The sequence below is a fragment of the Chenopodium album genome, chromosome 11, assembly GCF_948465745.1.
Source record: "Chenopodium album chromosome 11, dcCheAlbu1.1, whole genome shotgun sequence".
NCBI lineage: Eukaryota > Viridiplantae > Streptophyta > Magnoliopsida > Caryophyllales > Amaranthaceae > Chenopodium > Chenopodium album.
Window position 1 is genome coordinate 57,556,130 of NC_137844.1, and position 19,006 is coordinate 57,575,135.

At 34.6% G+C, this 19,006-nt stretch overlaps 2 protein-coding genes across 2 annotated transcripts; one reads left to right on the forward strand and one right to left on the reverse strand.

Moving 5' to 3' along the window:
• The first annotated feature begins 4,600 nt into the window (after positions 1 to 4,600).
• Positions 4,601 to 10,353, forward strand: LOC145567908 (acetylornithine deacetylase-like). Its single transcript, XM_081627328.1, has 10 exons — positions 4,601 to 5,075; positions 6,380 to 6,624; positions 6,722 to 6,830; positions 8,299 to 8,437; positions 8,543 to 8,600; positions 8,708 to 8,725; positions 8,885 to 9,007; positions 9,088 to 9,241; positions 9,337 to 9,370; positions 10,121 to 10,353. The coding sequence occupies exons 1-10, from the start codon at positions 4,743 to 4,745 to the stop codon at positions 10,222 to 10,224; spliced, it is 1,317 nt and encodes a 438-aa protein (XP_081483454.1). The 5' UTR covers positions 4,601 to 4,742; the 3' UTR covers positions 10,225 to 10,353.
• Positions 10,354 to 10,705: 352 nt separating this feature from the next.
• Positions 10,706 to 14,616, reverse strand: LOC145567909 (uncharacterized). Its single transcript, XM_081627329.1, has 9 exons — positions 14,046 to 14,616; positions 12,717 to 12,868; positions 12,474 to 12,569; positions 12,298 to 12,360; positions 11,860 to 11,928; positions 11,663 to 11,765; positions 11,501 to 11,572; positions 11,186 to 11,274; positions 10,706 to 11,097 (listed from the first exon to the last, which is right to left on the reverse strand). Exons 1-9 carry the CDS (start codon positions 14,401 to 14,403, stop codon positions 10,951 to 10,953), a joined length of 1,149 nt encoding a protein of 382 aa, XP_081483455.1. The 5' UTR covers positions 14,404 to 14,616; the 3' UTR covers positions 10,706 to 10,950.
• Between the last annotated feature and the right edge of the window lie 4,390 nt (positions 14,617 to 19,006).

The following is a 19,006-nucleotide window of genomic DNA, read 5'->3' on the forward strand; positions in this document are numbered from 1 at the left end:
ATTAAATTATATGGCAAATGTGGAGATCATCAAATAATATGAAGGGTGTAAGTATAATTGTTAAAGAAGGAGAAGGAGAAGACACATGGGAGCTAGCTCGCGCGTTCGCCGAGGATACAAGGAGCACCATGGCTACAAACTGGCCACCAAGGTCATACACTTGCACCTTTTGTAGGAGAGAATTCAGGTCAGCACAAGCTCTAGGTGGACATATGAATGTCCACCGCCGTGACCGTGCTCGTCTTCACCATCAGTCCACTGTCCAGGCCCAAGCCCAAGCCCAAGCCCGCTCCATGGTGACTAGTACTAGTCCAACATCGTCTCTCTTCTATCAAGTAGCTAATTGTAGAAGTACTAATAATTTTGAGGTTATGCCTTCTAGTAGTAGGTGTAGTAATTATATTGGTATGCAAGTTAATGAGATTTCACAAGGGGTTATTAAGGTTAATAATCATGAGGAAATTACACCCATTGAAGAACTCGATCTCGAGCTTCGCTTAGGACATATACCTTTACCAAGACCTTCTGCTTCACATGAGAAATTGTTTGAGAAGAATAGTAATGTGTCTGTTCTTAACTTTAGATGATAAGATAATGTTTGTAATTTTCCAAATTTTTTTTTTCCTAAAAATAATAATAATAATAATCAATATTTGATGGTTTAAGTAGTACATCCATCTATAAGCTTATACTCGTATATGTTCTGTTTTTGTGTATTAGTTTGATCATTAATGTAAAATTTTCCTAGAGCAAGAATAGCACTTTTCAGATTGTATTTCTTTGAAGTTTTAAGTTTACAGATTCAAGGGTTTAATTTGCATAAAAAGTTTAGAGAACATGAACAAATTGGAGAAAGTTGTGGTAGATGATATTGAGTTTCATACTGGTTCTGGTTACAGACTAGTACAATGAATAGTCTTCAAATCAATTGAACTCTTAAATGTTCATGGTTTCTCTCATTCTTCTCGGAAGATTTCCTATACAACAGTTGCATTCATTCTTCAATTATCGATAGTGGCATGGTGCAACTTTTGTCACATCTTCTGAAAAATAGATCAAGGGTTTGAGCTAGGAAACTAGGTTGATTTAAATCATATCATTTGATGTGTCACATAAGTAATACTTTGTACTATGATTACGTCGGATATATACATAATATTATAATTATATACATGCTGCTGGTTTTTCTCTAACAGTACAAGGAGTGTTATTAATTACCTAAGAAGCTAGATTACATGAAAATTCTAGTAGATTTAGTGATGAGATGTGCATGTTAGAGGAGTTATTATCAATCTCAAACAAAAACACAAGCTGATAGTTGATCGAAGTCCAGGATTGGTTTAAATACACTATTAGTGCACTCAACTGTATATCTTAGTTCTAGTTGTTAAATTAAAGACTAAAGTTGTACGTAATTCATATATCAAGCTAGTAATTACATATATATTATGTTGAATAGTTTTGTTTGTGTACGGTTTCAAGCTGAGAAAACTATTAAGATATACTCCGTAATAAACCAAAATATACTTAGCTTCTATTATACATGTATAACGTAACACTTTACATATATAGTTCGACGACAATCAATTAGGTTAAAAAGATGTTCGTGTCGATTGTAATGCATTAGGTCATTTAATCTCTCTGTACATGGTGTCCTTTTTTGTGGTGCTACGACTATTAATTCTATAATTAGGTTTATATTCATTTCATTGAACCCCCCATTTACCCCCCCCCCCTCCTCCAAAAAAGAAAAAACTATATATGGAAAAAAAAATAACATGATTCAATGTCCTAATCAATGTAGATAGGTAACTATCCTATTCAAGGAGTTGTCAATTTGAGAAGGGGACAGTTTTTCTTGTTAATTTTAACATGATCATATGGATGATAAAACGAAGTAGATCGATTTGACAATATAGGTACTTTCTCCGTCGTTTCCTAATAAGTAGTTATTATCATAGAAGTTGATGTAATTTTGACATTATTTGTGAGACAATTACTGTCTAAAATAACAGTCAATAATAATCATCATACGAAGTGAGTATATCTCTCTCTAGGCAATATCAATGCCAAATACTTTTTTTGAGTATGCCCACCCAGCTCGCCGGTTTACTGGAACTTAGCTCTGACTACATCTGAATCCGATCGGGGTCACACGCCTGGCTTATGATGGATGAGTCTCCCAACAAGAGTTTCTGTATACGTTGAGGTTCAAATCCAAGACCATCCTTAAGCCCCAAATCAAGTTACTTACCACTTGAGCCAACTCTTGTCGTTATCAACGCCAAATACAAGTACTCCTATGAAGCTTTATAACTTGTATGCAAATGATGAAAACTAAGGTAGCACCACAAAAGTAGTAAATATAAAATTGCATGGGTTTGAGTGACCACAGTGTTGATATTGATAGAGAAGAGAAATGTTAGGATGCACTGTCCTTTTCTTTCTTTCTGCTTTTTCTGGAAGATAGCATTGCACTGTCAACGTATATATGTCTCTAATTTGTTTTCTGTCATATCTATATTAATATGAATTAGATCGAGTATGAATTGATATATCCGTGGGCATCATTTAGCTTATGAAATCATTGTACATGCATATTGACTATAAATAGACATCCTTTTTTTTTTTTTTTTTTTTTCTTGCAATGCCAGATTTATTTAATTGATTACATAATTTACATCACTTAGCTTCCATAATATATCCATGGAAGAAATCAAATAATTAGATCGATTAATGATACAATGAATGACCATGCATACACTAGAATACTAGATCAACTTCGACACACGCGTTGACGTCACCGATATAATTCTCGTCCCAAAGAGCCCTAGTAAAAAATTTGACCAATGACTTTGAGATCATAATCAAGATAAAAAAATGTACCGCCTGATAGATTGGACAGCCAAATCATTCATTAGTTGTTCTGCATTTTATGTATAATACAATAGATTTATTGTACATTATTCAAACTTTTTAGACAACTATATGTATTGTGAATGACTTAGCTTTTGCTATTTAATTATATAATAACAATTTTAAAAATTAAAACTGTATCATACTTTGTATTTAGTTTGATACATATGGTACGTGGTGACCGATGACCAATCTATTAATTTAAAGAATGGGAGTTCTTGCAAGGACCACATTTAAAATTTGAGGGTGGCAAGGCACTGGTCCTATCTATGCTTGGATATCAATGTGTAGTTCCTCCAGTTTTTGCATAGTGTAATAGTTAGTTGAGAATGAAGTAATGAACCCGTCAAAAACAAACAAAAAAAAAAAAAAAAAGTAATAATGAAGAACTAAGAAGAAGACATTATATTAGTTCAATAGTAATGAATGAGTGATGACATGTTCCTAAAAAAATGTGGAGATAAATGAAAACCTTGACAAGAAACAAGATATACAGTTGGAATGTAATGGAATTATGAACCATTATTCATCTTCAATTCACTTCAATTTGTTCCCAATTTGAAGTAATCATTTCGTTCATATGAATGCATATTTTTTAGGTCATATGTATGGTTCATTGGTTGCATTGGACACGTGCATGAGCTCTGATATGTTATGGTATTAGACTATTAGTTAGTTAGTTACTGCTTTCTAATTACAAGGGGTCGTTCCAAAAAAAAATATTGGTTACACTTTTTTTTAGAAGTTTAGTTATGTTTTGCCCTGCCCGAAAGCCTGCTAGACCAGGTTATTTTTTCCGGTTTTAAGCAAGCCTACTAAGCCTGAATTTTAGCATGGCCCGGCCCAAACAAACGGGCTGATTTTAAGCCTTTAGCCCAGCTTGACCCACGATCACGTATAAAAGAGAGTGAAGTGGAACTGTGGAAGTAGGCATTGATAAATTAAGCTTCAAATGTATGCACTTATGTAGGCCTTGATTTTTTTAATGTAATAAGCCTGGGCTGAACTTTGTGATTTATGTCAAGGCCCCTCTTGGCCTCCACCATGGTCACACTCAATTTATGATCCAAAATTTCTAATTGCCAAAATTCACCGTCAATCCTACTAAAATGTTCTTTACAAATCATTCTTAAAAATCAATCTGACCCAAAGATAGAGGAAGGTTTTATTATTAACGAACCCGAACTTTGATTTTATGTGAATCTAGACAACTTTAAAGTGATTTAAACTTAAACCTAATATACCTTAACTTTTACCATTCACATGTTGTCAATCTTTTTTAGTTGGATTTGACATGATTCTTATTCGATTTATACACTTTTATTTTATTATTAATTAATTAAAATAATTCTATATGATGCATTAAACAATAGACACATATATACCAAGTACAAGACAAGTTCCCAAAAAAAAAAAAAAGAACAAGACAAGTTTAGATTCTTTAACTAGTTTGATTAATCTAAACCCAGAACATGAAAGCATGCATGATTTATGAAAATTCATCCCTTGATTTGAACCTAATTTGTAAGGTCCCAATTGAAGGCTCTTATCACAAGAATCCTGACTAGCAATGCCTAAAAGGGAAAAGGGATGAGGTTTGTGTCTAATAAGAATTGAACCTCACACCTTTAAGGATGTGAGACGACTTCTAGACCACTGCATCAAGAGGTCTTTCTCATTTACACATTATAGACTGCACAGTCAATGAAATTACTCCTATAAACGATTTACTTGCGTTACAAAAACTCCTTTGCTTACAAAAAACACCCTCCATTTTGCTTCCAAAAACCAGTCTTCTCAACCGTGCTCTCACAGTCTCTTCTTCAATGGCACAATCATCAGAATTAGATCAAACACTTGGAGAACTGAACAAAGAATCATTCGTCAATCTCTTAACCAAATTAATTGGCGAATCCAAATACTTACAGAACAACCCACCTGAATTAATCCCAGAAGAAGACAGGGTTGTCAATCACTTACTTGAGATTCTCTCTCCTCTTTCTACCACTACCGGAGGTGGGCCCCTCATCATCAACCATGCAACTTATTACCCGAAAAGAGGAAACCTTATTGTTGAGTATCCGGGTACTCAACCCGGTAAAGTTGTCTCCTTTGTGGGCTGTCATATGGATGTTGTCACTGCTAATCCTTCTGATTGGGTATTGATTCTTCTCTTTATTTGATTATTTTGTTGATTAAATTTTAGTTTTTGTGAAAGCTTGGAACTTTTTGTTTCTGGGGTTTTGTTTTTGTGCTTGATTAAGGTGTTAATTGATGTTAATGTTGTGTTTCTGATTGATTGTGTTAGATTTATATGAAGTTCTGTAAGTATAGATTGTTTTTGATTGAAATTTTAATGATTGCTTATGAGATTGTTCTATGAATCTGTTGCTTCTGTATAAAGTTTGCTGGGATTTTTTTATTGGTCTGAATCATGGTGCTACTTGATGGCTTGATGCTGCCTTTTCTGGTAAAGGATGCTATTTTATTGAATTTGAATTGTGAGGGTCAAGGGAATTGGTTTGAGGTGCTGAAGTAATGTCAACATTTGAAGATGCAAGCAGGATTGTTCTTACTTTGTGTTTGTCCTGTATGAATATCTGCAGTCTTGGAGTTATGACTATGAGTCAATTAAGGTGGTCGTTTCAATGATTGACCTTCTCGGGGTAGCATTGATCACAACCCTTGTCCAATTTCAAATGTTCAATGTATCCCAATGGATTAATAGCTAATGGGTAATTTCGACTTTGGCTACAATCGAGTGTATCGATTGTCTGTAAAATGTCACTTCATTTATGCTCTGTGGTGACTCAGTTGCCTTTAAATCAGGGGGCTAAATGAAAACAATCTTTTTGATGCTATACTAATAAGGGTATAAGAGCCACTTTAGGCTGTATACATCTGATTTGCCCAGGCAGAAGCCTCATTAGAGGCATTGCCATTACATATGGTTTGAGTGTTTGACTTAATGTGTATTGTTCATTGTTTCTACTTTAAGGATTATGTTATTTGAACCTGGGTATTTGTCCAAATGGCATGCTTGGCTATTTTGTGAAAAAATACCAAAATTTTGGTCCATATTATGTATCAAGTGTTCATATCCATGTAAGATTGTCGAATATGACATGGCCCACATGGGAATAGTCCGGGTAACATAATCCAAGGCTTAAGGTTTTCTAGTTTCCATTCCAAGGTTTAAAAGGATTTATGAATTTCTTACCTTTCTCCCTTTCCACTAGTCTAACACAGAGTGTATATAATTATTTGAGTCACCAAATTACCTTATCTGCATCACTTGTGATATGAATACATACTTCAAATCTTTCTTGAGTCTTGACCAGTCTTTAGGTGAGAGACTTAGGTTTATTGATTATATTTTCAAACTTTCTTGGAAGCCCCTTGTTCAGGCTTCATTGCTTGAGTTGGTTTTGGTCTTTAATAATACTTATGGATTGATTTGTAGGACTTCGATCCTTTCTCATTGAGCATCGATGGTGATAAACTTAGGGGTCGAGGGACTACAGACTGTTTGGGACATGTTGCCTTGGTAGCTGAATTGATGAAGAAGCTAGGGGAGGCAAAACCAAAATTAAAGTCTACTGTGGTTGCGGTCTTCATAGCAAATGAGGAGAACTCAGCTATAACAGGCATTGGTGTTGATGCTCTTGGAAAGGATGGATTGCTTGATAAGTTGAAGGGAGGTCCACTGTATGTGTCCCTCGGCCGTGATTTGTAACATCACACATATGATGTCCTCATGTTTAAGCTTATGCTTAACCTATGTAATCCTTTATATTTTCTTCAGGTTTTGGATAGACACAGCAGATAAACAACCTTGCATTGGTACTGGTGGAGTGATACCATGGAAATTACAGGGTGTTGGAAAACTTTTTCACAGTGGCCTTGCACACAAGGTATTTTTCATTATGAAATATGCATAATTGTGGATATATTCATAATATTTGACTGGTATGAATTTTCTTCACATAAATGACTACTTTGTAATAATATTATTGATTTATGCCTCACTTTGCCTATGTGAGCATCTTCACCTTGTAGTATGTGTTCAGGTTTTAGGACCCTTATTGAGTGCCTCAGCTCTCATGTCTTTCAAAACATTGAATCTGACTATAGGAAATAAGTCAATATGGAGTAGAACTTGATGAGACGGAAGGATTTTGACTTTCTGAGTCCACCTTCTTAATAGTTGCCTTGTGACCAGTTATATTCTACAATCTAATTTCTCAATCTTTGCGATAGATTTTTTGCTAAAATCTTCTGATTTTCATGCTTGAGTTGATTTTGTTTTTGCAATTCATCCTACAATGTCAGATGAAGTGTTGGAGATTCTAATTTGAAATTCCTGGTTCTTTTGTTTACATTCCTGGTTCTTTGGTGCTTTGAGATAAACTTGAAGTGTGTTTTTTTTTTAGAGATAAGAAATTGATTCACTACAAACTTTCTGGTGCTATTTTCTTATTTAACCGTTTGAAATTCTCTATTTGGAGAGCGTTTCTGTAAATTTTGACATCTAGACTATTCTACAATTTAGAACGTCTGGTCTCATCCTCCTTTTGTACCTAGCCTATTGTCGAGGTCTTCATGTAGGTGGTTATGAAAGTCTTATTCCAATCCTTTTACATTAATTTGTCGATTGAAGCTATATTAGATTAACAAGCTGAGTAAATTATGCGCAGATTTTGCATAAATTGAAAGTCTTTGAACTGAATCTTGTTACCTCTTTGTTAAGTATTTCTGTCTGAATTAGCTGGTTGCTTCATATGTAAACACTTACCTGGAACATCTTAACATCTAATGTATTTCAAGGATGTCATTTTTGTTTTGAATTCAATGTTGGGAGTTTGTGTAATAGCCAGCTGTGTGATTATTGTTGCATGGAATTAGTCATCGAATTGTTCATGGATCAATTTCAGTTTGCAATCCTATTGACACTATTGAGTACTGAAGATGATGAAAACTGATTAACCTTTTATTACACATTCACATACTCCATCATAACCCCCTTGGTATAGTATTTATTTAAATTAATGAAGGGAAGTACTAGAACAGGGGGTCATTTCTATACAGACAGGCTGTAATGTATTTCTAGGTGATGCTGGGAGAGGTACAAAGTTCGGTGTAGCGAGTTCAGATATGAATGTTTCTGGAAGCATATTGCCAATCTTCATCTTATATTTTGTGCTATTGAAGCTGCTAAGAATAGCTAAACCAACTCTATTTCGAAAGAGTGGGAAGCATTTTGGTACAATATCTTGTAGTTTAGTTGTAGTTTAACAATGTTGCTTGTTATTATGATGCAATCCACTTTTTAATAACCCTCCCCAACCAAACTTGAATAATAGATGCATATTGTATATGCAGGCAGTAAATGCTATGGAAATGACAATGGAAGCACTTAAGGAGATACAGTTACGATTTTACAAAGATTTTCCTCCACACCCCGAAGAGAAACGCTATGGATTTGCAACCCCATCAACCATGAAGCCCACTCAATGGGTTTGTAAGTGCTGGTCTTTGAATTCCTGATTTTTGTATGGAAACTGGCTGATAGTCTTGCTGATGTGTTATTGATGCTTGACTTTCTTGCTGATTTTTGTTGTTTCAGATCCAGGAGGGGGTATCAACCAGATCCCTGGCGAGTGTACTATTTCTGGTGATGTCAGGTATATCACGGTTTTTCTTAATCGGTGCTGACTTTGGTGGTGTCCCTTTTTCTTTAAGAAACATTGATAAGAGAGATGTCTCATTAAGCCTTCTTTTTTATTTGCAGGCTAACTCCCTTTTACGAGTAAGCAAAACATACTCATGCTATTGTGTCTTTTAGTTTTATCCTCAAACTAAACTTTCCTGCGTTGCTCTACTTGCTTTGCCTTCTTCAACACCTATGGGTTCTTGTTGGGTTAAACAGTGATTCAGATGTCTTGTACTTGTTTTTGTTCCTTTGCAGTGTTAATGACTGTATGAAAAAGCTTCAAGAATATGTCGATGACATAAATTCTAACATTGAGAAGCTAGATACGAGAGGACCAGTTTCAAAATATGTGCTACCTGATGAAAACATAAGGGGAAGGTTTATACCTCTTCATTTTATCTTATGTTAGTATAATTTTCCTCGTGTTTGTGGTAACTAACATCTGCTGTCTTTACCAGACTCACAATAACTTTTGACGAGGCCAACAATGGTGTGGCTTGTGATCTTGATTCTCGTGGTTTCCACGTCTTATGCAAAGCTACTGAAGAAGTTGTTGGTCATGTTAAGCCATACTCCATCACTGGAAGTTTGCCACTGATTCGTGATCTAAAAGTGAGATTTTTATATACTTATAATTTTTTTGCTATAATTTTTAGTTATTGATTTCTGTTATATCATCATGCATTGATATGCCTATTGTGTTTCAGGATGACGGATTTGATGTTCAAACAGCAGGATATGGTAACTTTTCTACAATGACTTGCTTATTATGCACACAGTTGGTCAAAAAAGTCTTGTTCTTACTATAAATGTACTCATTTTGTTAAATAATGGCGTGATAGCTTTTTTTTTGCTCTTGACTGCATATCATATAATTGAGCCATACATCTTTGTCGTGGTGAATTCTTTTGAGTTAAAGACTAGTCAAAATCATGAATGAGAAGATTTCTAGATATATATAGACACCATTAGTAGTAGTGCTACAATTTATCATTTGGTTGACACATAAATACAAATATACACCATAAACTGGAAGTTTTCTTGGGAATTGGATGACAATGAAGTTGTTTGGTTGACAAAAGCACAAGAAGTTGCACTTTGTGGGAAACTCTGCTTCCCAACATCTAACTCGATTGAAACTGTTGCTTACCTAGCTCCATAATCCATATTAGGTAAGTGGAACTTCAGTTGAGATGTTGGTCAATCAAACAACTCTTTTGCTCTTCTTTGGAGTCAAAGATCTAGGATTTTTCAGCTTTTAGAGAAGTGTTACTTCCTACATCCAACCAAACACCTCTAGATGTTATGGTAGCCCAATAGAAACAATTTCTTCTCTCTGTATGTTAGAGTGGCTGCTATGATTCTCTCTTGCATTAGCCTGATAGTATTGGTCAAATTTCAGCCCTGATGTGCACTTGCTATCAGTAGTCTTTAACTATCAGAAAATTCATTGTGAATGTGAGTGTCTAATAAGATATCTGTGCCTTGCAGGTCTAATGGCAACTTACCATGCCAAGAATGAATACTGCCTTCTGTCGGACATGTGCCAAGGCTACCGAGTCTTTGCTAGCGTTATTGCACAACTAGAAGACTGACTTCCTGCGGATTATATTTGCTCTGGGCTTTAAAAGCTTTCATTAATGCACAAGACATGGATATACATTTGCTGTTAAATAACAGTCATAATAATAAGTTCATTTATAAGGATGGATTGAGATTAACCATGTAACATGCCATGTGTTAAAGTAATATGGTCATTAGTAAATCAGTAGTATTATGCTTCTGTCAAAACTTACAGAATTGAACCAAAATGATTTTGCATGGATAGCCAAGTGGTTCAACTGATCCAGCCAAGCTCAGTTTCTGCTTGGTCAGATCCCGGTGGGTGGCCCAGTGAATTGCATGGGTATCAAATGGGTAAACGGTTCGGCCACCCCAGCATTAGTCTAAATGATTTATCCATTAATATTGACGAAAGATCATTTTTTTCAACTAAAAGTTTAGGTGCTCCGAATACACTTTCCAAAAATCGCATGATACAGACAGTAATGTCATAAGCTTAAGAAGCCACACATGTGCAGGAAAGTATAGTATCATAGAAGGCACTCGCTAAATGTACATTTTATTACAAACCCTTTGTAGTTACTTCTAGTTTGTATATTTCATGTCATCTATCTATCATATACAGTATAGTATAGCTATATATACACACTCTATACTACTCCGACTATAGTTCCTGTGATATTAATCATAAAACTGAGGATCTATTTAGAGTCTACGGTAGTGATATACAGTTTTGTGTAAAGGTAAACTAGCAAACTTCAAAAAAGGTTCTTCCTTTCTGAATTTAGCTGCTGGATTCTCTGGCGTAACCTGCGCCGATGATCATGAATTTTCCATAAACCATGTCCAAGAACAACTGCAGAGTATATCCCGTGCGTGATGATAGGTGCAAGGATGTTATTTGTCTGAGGCAAACCAAGAAGAAAAAGTTATAAATTTGTTGGACAAAATCTAACAAACATGTCAAACACACAAGTGAATTGAAGAGCTTACTTGGATCCACTCAAATCCAAGGTAAAGTGCCAAAATTCCTTCCAAGAGGGGTGAATATATCCTTTTCATTTGCCTCCGCTCATACCAGGCTGCATAATGAACGCATATGAGCAACAAAATAAATTCAATTACACATTGTTACGGATTAATTTTAATTTTATTGATAGCATAACCAGAGAAACCTAAATCAGGATCGTCTCTAAAGCTGAAAAGGTAAGAGAATTGAACAAGAATTGAAAACTACCCTGCATCACAGATACTTTATGTAATCAAGCTGAATGCATTATCAAAGTCAAAAAGAGGGAAGAAACCAACCTGCAAAGAGCTTCTTTAAATCCTCACGGCCAGAGCGAGATTGTAAAACAGGTGCTACTACATATGTAGGATCTGAAATAAAACAAAGAATCTTCCAAGATTATTATAAGATGATATAATATATCCATGAAGCTCTCTTGAACAAGGACAGTGAGAAATTACCTTTAGGTGATGCGGCTATATAGTATAGAGAACCTGTAAGGGCAGCTGTGATGACTGCAGCAAATGCCTGGGCAAAAGGTACTAATGGGGGTAGCACACCAGTCTACATATTGAATTACAGGGTAAGGTGAGATAGTATGTCAAGTCAATATAGAACATTAGATCTATGGCAGAATAGACAAGGAGAGGTTGTTTACCAGAGCGGCCACTCCCCGAACATCAGTTACCAAGTCACTGCTTCTAAGGAATATATCAGCAAGAGCACCCTACAGCATCAACATATAACAGTTTAAACTTCACAGCACAGGCTAGAAGTGAATAGGTTTAAACAACATTTTGGATGTTTATCTGAGGGTTGATTTAAGGCCTCTTCCAAGCTAAGATATGTCCTTATAATGTACTTAACACGGGCAACTATCACTGGCTACCGTTCTCTTTTATGAAGTTGAAATCTTTGTTTAAGAAGTAGTGTTTACTCAACCTTAAAGCTAAAACTTTCACAAGTTTTTGCAGAAGATATAACTATATTTCTACTCTACAATATCCATCACAAAGTGGCAGCATTCCCTAAATGGAAAATTACTACTGGTTTTATTTGATAAAGAAATCCAAAATGGTTGAAGAAAAATGCTAACCTGGACAGCAGCTCTATAGAAGAGTTCCTCACCTACTGAGCTTGCTGCAACAATGAGTATAAACTGCAAAATTAATGAGATATTATTAGTCAAAACTTCCAACAGTTTTATTACAATATCACATACTATCTCAATTTAGAAAGTCTTCTAATTCTAAAAGGTGATAAATCATCTACCTGCCATGGTGACATTCCATAGAAGAAGCTTCGTAGTTCCTCATCCTCCACATCCCTTATCGCACGAGCATGGGGTGATAGCTTCACAACCTCGTCCTACAGCCAGTTAACATAAGCCATTAGGAAACTAATTATGAAAAGGTGAACATGACAAAATTAAAAACATCTAAGCCAGCGATTATATATACAAAGTAACATATAGCTAGCCTCAGGCTCATTCAAAGGGAAAGTCATAAGACATACATCTAATATAAATAGAAGAGCCATAATTGGAGGAGTAGCATATCCAAGTCCTTGAATAATGGCATCAAATGACGGTTGGAAACCTCCAGAGCTGTCTATTCCGGAAAGTGAGCATATGAACCTCCCAGCAAGAGCCATAGCACCATATATGCCTAATGTAAGCAGAATCACACACAATTATCACTTTTATCAGTACATCAAACACATTTTTCTGTCACATAATTTGATAAAGGGAACAGTCTTTCAAGTATAGAAGGAAATCCACAAGGCATACTGTGCAAATCTTAAGTGACAAACACTACGGCACCACATTGCTTGCTAACTTGCTATGTCATAAAGTCTACTTTACCGTCCAACATAATACTTCATACGACTGTACTTATCATTCCACTTTAACTTACCCATGTTGGGTGCTCAGCAATGTGACATGGATATGTACAATTGACATATGATTATGGACCAAAAGCATGAAATTTTTACTTAAATAGCGAGACTGACACCAAGAAACATTGTCACATGTACTTATGTCCAACACAAGTAGTCGAGTCAAAGTAACATATCATATAGGGAACAAAAATCATTACAGTGTACAAGGATAAAGGATTACTTATAAGATACTATGTACAAATTAGATTCGAATAAAGAGGAATAGAGGATTACTGTATGGAAAATTCGTAGAAGTGATGGTTAACCCAATCATTTACTTGATAATAATTTTTTTTTCTTCGTTTGAAATTCATGTGATTTGCATTCACCTAAAAGCAACTACAAAAAGAAATTGAGCCTCCCAAGAGTCCCAACAATTTAAAGGAACAACAAAGTGACAATAAAAGGATGATATGACAAAAACAACTTTCTATATTTTCCCTCATCCACCCTTCTTTCTGGTAAAGCTTTTATGGAGCATATCAACTTTGTTTGAACAATTTAGGTAATGGAATTCATTCTCAAAACCTACTACGCGGCTACACCTAATTATCTCATTAGAATTCATAAAATTTCTACCGAAACCTCATTTACATCATTACCCTTTTGTTCCATTGTTCAGGTCGTAGTACCAAGGATCTCACATCGAATTTAGTTTACATCATCACCCATTGTTCGGGTTGATAGTACCAAGGACCTCATATCAAATTTGGTTTACATCATTACCCTTTAATCCTTTATTGCTCTCTTAATCCAATTAATGAATGAAACAGTACAACTTATAAAAATTTCTAATTATTAACATGTATACCTTGTAAGTTGTAACATCAAATAAGAATAAATTACTTAAAATTACAACAACCCCACATAAAAAAGGAAAAACCCCAGATAAAAAAAAGTTACCAATTCCATAGCTAAGTCTCACAACAGCTCCAATCTTGTCCCAAACAGGAAAATCAGCAGAAGTAGCACTAGCAGCATCTCCAAAGCTCTGATTAAATGTGGTAACTTCCATTGTTGATCTAGTATACCCTACTCCACCACCGTCTGATCTTTCAATCCCATCAACCCCATCTCTCCTTCTACTACCAGGGTCCACTGAACCCCTCACAACACCAGCACCATACTTGAATCTCCTCCTGCAAAGGGTTGACTTATGGAGAAAAAAGTCAAAGGAGAGAGACCCAAATCCATGATTATAAGCCTTAAACGACGTCGTTGGCGGGTGTGGAGCTCGGTATATCAATGGCAGTGACTCCATTAAAAGGGGGAAAACAGAGGCAATCTTATCAGAACAGGGTGAAGTTGTGGTTAATTGGCATAGCTTATTAGCTTATTTGTTGATGAATTAAATAAAAATGGAGTGAATTTGCAAATGGGTATTTTTTTAATGAAGGATTTGGAAGTAGCGGCTGAGAGAGGAGAGAGAAAGAGAGTGTTGTTTGTGAATCTGTGGTTAGTTTATGGTAATGGAGGTTTAAATGTTAATGGTGACAAATGGAAATTTTGAGAGGATGATATCTGTGGTAGCCTGTTAATGTTTGCCAAGTGGAGATAATGATTACCTTACTAATTGGTGCATTATACCCGCAACTAAAACTCTTTAAACACAAATATGGTTGTTTATAAAGTGATTAGGACCTTCCGTTCAAAAAAAAAATAAAGTGATTAGCACCTTAGGGGATGTCGATTCGGACGGTTTGGTTATGGGTTGAGTTGAACACTTTCGGGGTGAAATAAAAGGTTCTTTGATTGACGACTATGATGAGCTCGTTTAGTTTAATTATTTCAATTCAACTAAGGGATGTAAATAGGACGGGTTGTATTCAACTCAAAATTAGAATAGGTCTAGTTTATATGTAGTCACTAGTCAGGTAATAACAAATTCAGTTTCTTATTAGCATGGCCATAAGCAAGTTGGGATAATCAATAGATGTCTACGTTGCACGGGGACGCCTTTTGGCCAGTGTCCCCCGTCCCCGGGACGTTACGGGTACAGATACCCCTTGGGGACGTCCCCGAGACACGTTGACTTTTCGGGGACACTTTGATTTTTTGGGGACGTTACTGGGGACGTGCATGAGGATTAACGCCGCCCCCATGGGCAATTTTGGGCTTGTCTTGTGACTGTTGACCCATATCCCTAATGCACACTTCAAAAATAAAAAATTAGGGTTTCCAGTTTCTCACTCTATCTTGGGGGCGAGGATAACGCGCGATAGCGGCGAGTCTAACGACGACAGCGGCGAGTTTAACGGCGACGGCAGCAAGGCTAACGGAGGCGACGCTTCTCCTTCTCTTTCTCACTTTCATATTCTCTTTCTCTTTGAGCCTCGAGGTAACAAACTAACAGGTAAAGTTCAAGACTTTTTTTTTTTTCTTCTGTTGAAGGGAGGTTAGACTACCCTTGTAATTAGTTTTTGACTATTAATTAATTAATTCTTTTTATTAAGATTCTGACTTGTTATTATTTGCATAGTGGGCAGCTGCAAATTTAATTAATGTATGTGTGACTGAGCCGGAATTGAAGGGTTATAAACATTGGACTAAATTGTTGGTATTATCATTTTATTTTGTTGCATTAAAATTTTTACAATGCTCCATTTTTTTATATTTAAATTTACATTTTAAAAAATCGCCATCCCCAAAGCTGTTCCGTGCCCTGAAAGTTTTAGATTTGCCGTTTTTCGTCCCCGTCACCGTCCCCATCCCCGTATATGCCCCCGTACCCGTATCGGTGCAACCTATCGGGTCACAATGGGTAGGTTGGAAATCTTAGAATTGGTTTTTAATAGATGGTCATGGGAGTGTTTGGGTAATGACTTCTTTTTTTCTTTCTTTTTTTTTTCTTTTTTTTTTTTTTTTTTTTTTACCGTCTTTTAACTTTATTTATTGGATAGATAATAAAATACGAATAATAATTGAGTAATAATAAGTGCAATACCTCAAGTAAAAAATATTAGGGATTATTAAGTTCTATCAAGTGTGAGGGATTATTAAGTTCTATCAAGTGTGAATAGAAGGTGGACTCAAAGTTGGTCATCATATCTAATAATTTTGTGGAACAAACACACTATATTGTCATCGTGTGACATTAGGCTTAATCAATCAAAGCGGGGTTTGAAATAGTGACAAATCTGACAATATGTTTTTCATACTATATGCATGTAAAAATCTTGCATAAGTCATAGGGTATTTGAATGTGGATCAAGAAATAGTGTTGAAGAAATACGATACTGAAATGATACACTACATAGGTATATGATGAGAATTGTCCTTTTTACTTTGAGATAGTTCGGTCTAGATGATACCATGCATGTATTAATTACTCTCTCCATTTTTAAATACTTGCTCCACTTTTTTTTTCCAATCGTTTTTAAATACTTGCTCTATTTCCTTATTTGAAAACCTTTTACAATATTTAATTCATTTCTCTCACATAATGGACCCAACATAAATCATATTTTATTAATTTCACATTCTCTCTCCTCCAATTCTCTCCACTACTTTTGTTTTTACAATTTTTTTATTCTTCCACCTACCCCACTATCTGCATATTTTATTACTTTATTTAATTTCTCCTAAAACTCTGCACATGCAGAAATGGAACAAGTATGTAAAAACGAAGGGAGTAGTTAATAAGATAAATTATACTTAACCTCGGTCAAAAAATATACTAAGGGCCTGTTCTCATTGACTGAACTCAGCTGAACTGAACTGAACTGAACTGAACTCAGCTGAACTGAACTGAACTGAACTGAGCTGAACTGAACTGAACTGAACTGAGCTGAACTGAACTGAACTGAACTGAAATGAATATTTTATAAGAGAAGGAAATTAGGAGCTGAACTGAACTGAATTGAGCTGAACTGAACTGAACTGAATTGAGCTGAGCTGAACTAAACTGAACTGAACTGAACTGAACTCAGCTGAACTGAACTGAATTTCAACGTAAGAGAACAAGCCCTTATATATATATATTACTTCGTATATATTAAGGTGTGATTTGAATAAGATAAAGTGATAAACTAGGGTGATTCAAATAGAATCAATAGAGTTCATGATCATAAAGAGATTTCTTTTCTTCATTTTTTTTTTATGAAAAAGAGATTTGTTTTCTTCCCGTCAAAAAAATAATGTTATATAAAATACTGTTTCAATGATTAGTTGTTGTGTTTTTTGTTTTTTATTATTTTTTTTTCCAGTTAATTAACTTGTGAATAAAATAGTAAAAGTACCGATTTCAGCAGAATTAAAGTTTGCTAACAATAAAAGTCGTGGTCGATCTTCTATAATAATCTCTACATCAATGAAAAGTCTTTTATTTTATAGAAAAATAAATGAAGATCTCGATTATTAAAGCCTTAACTACCACACGATAGGAGTACTTTTGATGCATGTACTCGTATTTTTCACAAATATTTTATTACTCCGTATTTCTCGTTCCTACCATTCCCATCACGTAAGCTATTTTTTTATTATTATTTTTCTATTTTACTATACTTTATACTAAAAAAAAAAATAATCTCTTAAACTACGTACATCCTATAAATTTTTTAAAACTTTATAAACACCCTAATATTATGATTAATACAAAACGGATGGAGTAAACTTTTTGAACACAATGACGTTGCATTTAATTTAATATAAAAAGAAGGGAGTATCTAAAATTAAAAATATACTTCGTAAAAGAGATAGAATTATACATTGACAAATGTAAAAGTCAAAATGAACCAAATAAAAAATACTTAGTACTTGGCAATTGATAAGTGGTGATAAAATCATGCAGTAAACAAGAGAATGTATGCGAGCCACTAATCAAGCAAACAAGCGTCGTATAGTAAGTACGTGTACATTGGATATTTTTTGGTTCAAGTACCCTATAACATTTTATAAAGTAGTTCTAGTATTCTCTAGAACTTGTCTAGCTTCGACATCGCATGCAACAACATCAATTCACTACTTCTCATGATTGATTTTTGGACCTCTAGATTCGAGCTTCTTGTGGTACATATGAATATTTTATCATGATTATTAAAGAGTAACCCGTGGAAAATATTACTCGTATTGATTTTATGATAGTTTAAGCATATTTTGAATTTCGATGATGGTAAAAAATATACAGTAATTGAATTTATTCGCAGCTATATTATTGTTTTCTCTGTTTCTTAATACTTGAAAATATCTATTATGTTTCTTTTCATATTTGTCAATATACTATTTTAATCGTTAATATCTTTAATTACCATTATGAAAAAATTTGTATAAAAATATGATATTATGAAAGTATAAATCGAGACGAGTATAACAAGATTTCACATGAGTATATGTTTCCTAACCTATAAATCACCATAACTAGTCAAAGAGAAATATGTGAATAGTGTAAAAGACAAACTGTTGTAAGAAACATCATTTCTAAATAATTGCAACGTAGGAGAGTAGACTATGAAGTATGAACAATACGGAGTAAAAGAGCTTGTACGTTTAATACGGACTTACGGAGTATTTCGTACTGTATGTCTGTATAATGTAACATTGGGTAAATATATTATATATAGTTTCTTTTTTTTTTTTAATTAAGAGAATAATGCTACATCGAGTTTTTTTTTTTTTTTTTTAATTTTTTTTTATGAGAGAATGAAATAAAAAAAAAAAAAAATGGGTATAACCCCCTATCATATTAAATAAATTGCAATTATTTGAAGTATGATTAAGACAAGTGTTTGAGATTACTGCTTCTATAACTATATAAGTATGAGAACTATTTGACGTTCATGTATCAATATGATTTGGTATATTTATACATAGTTCATGTATTCATATGCATTTGTAAAGGAATAATGATATGATCGTATATTTAATAC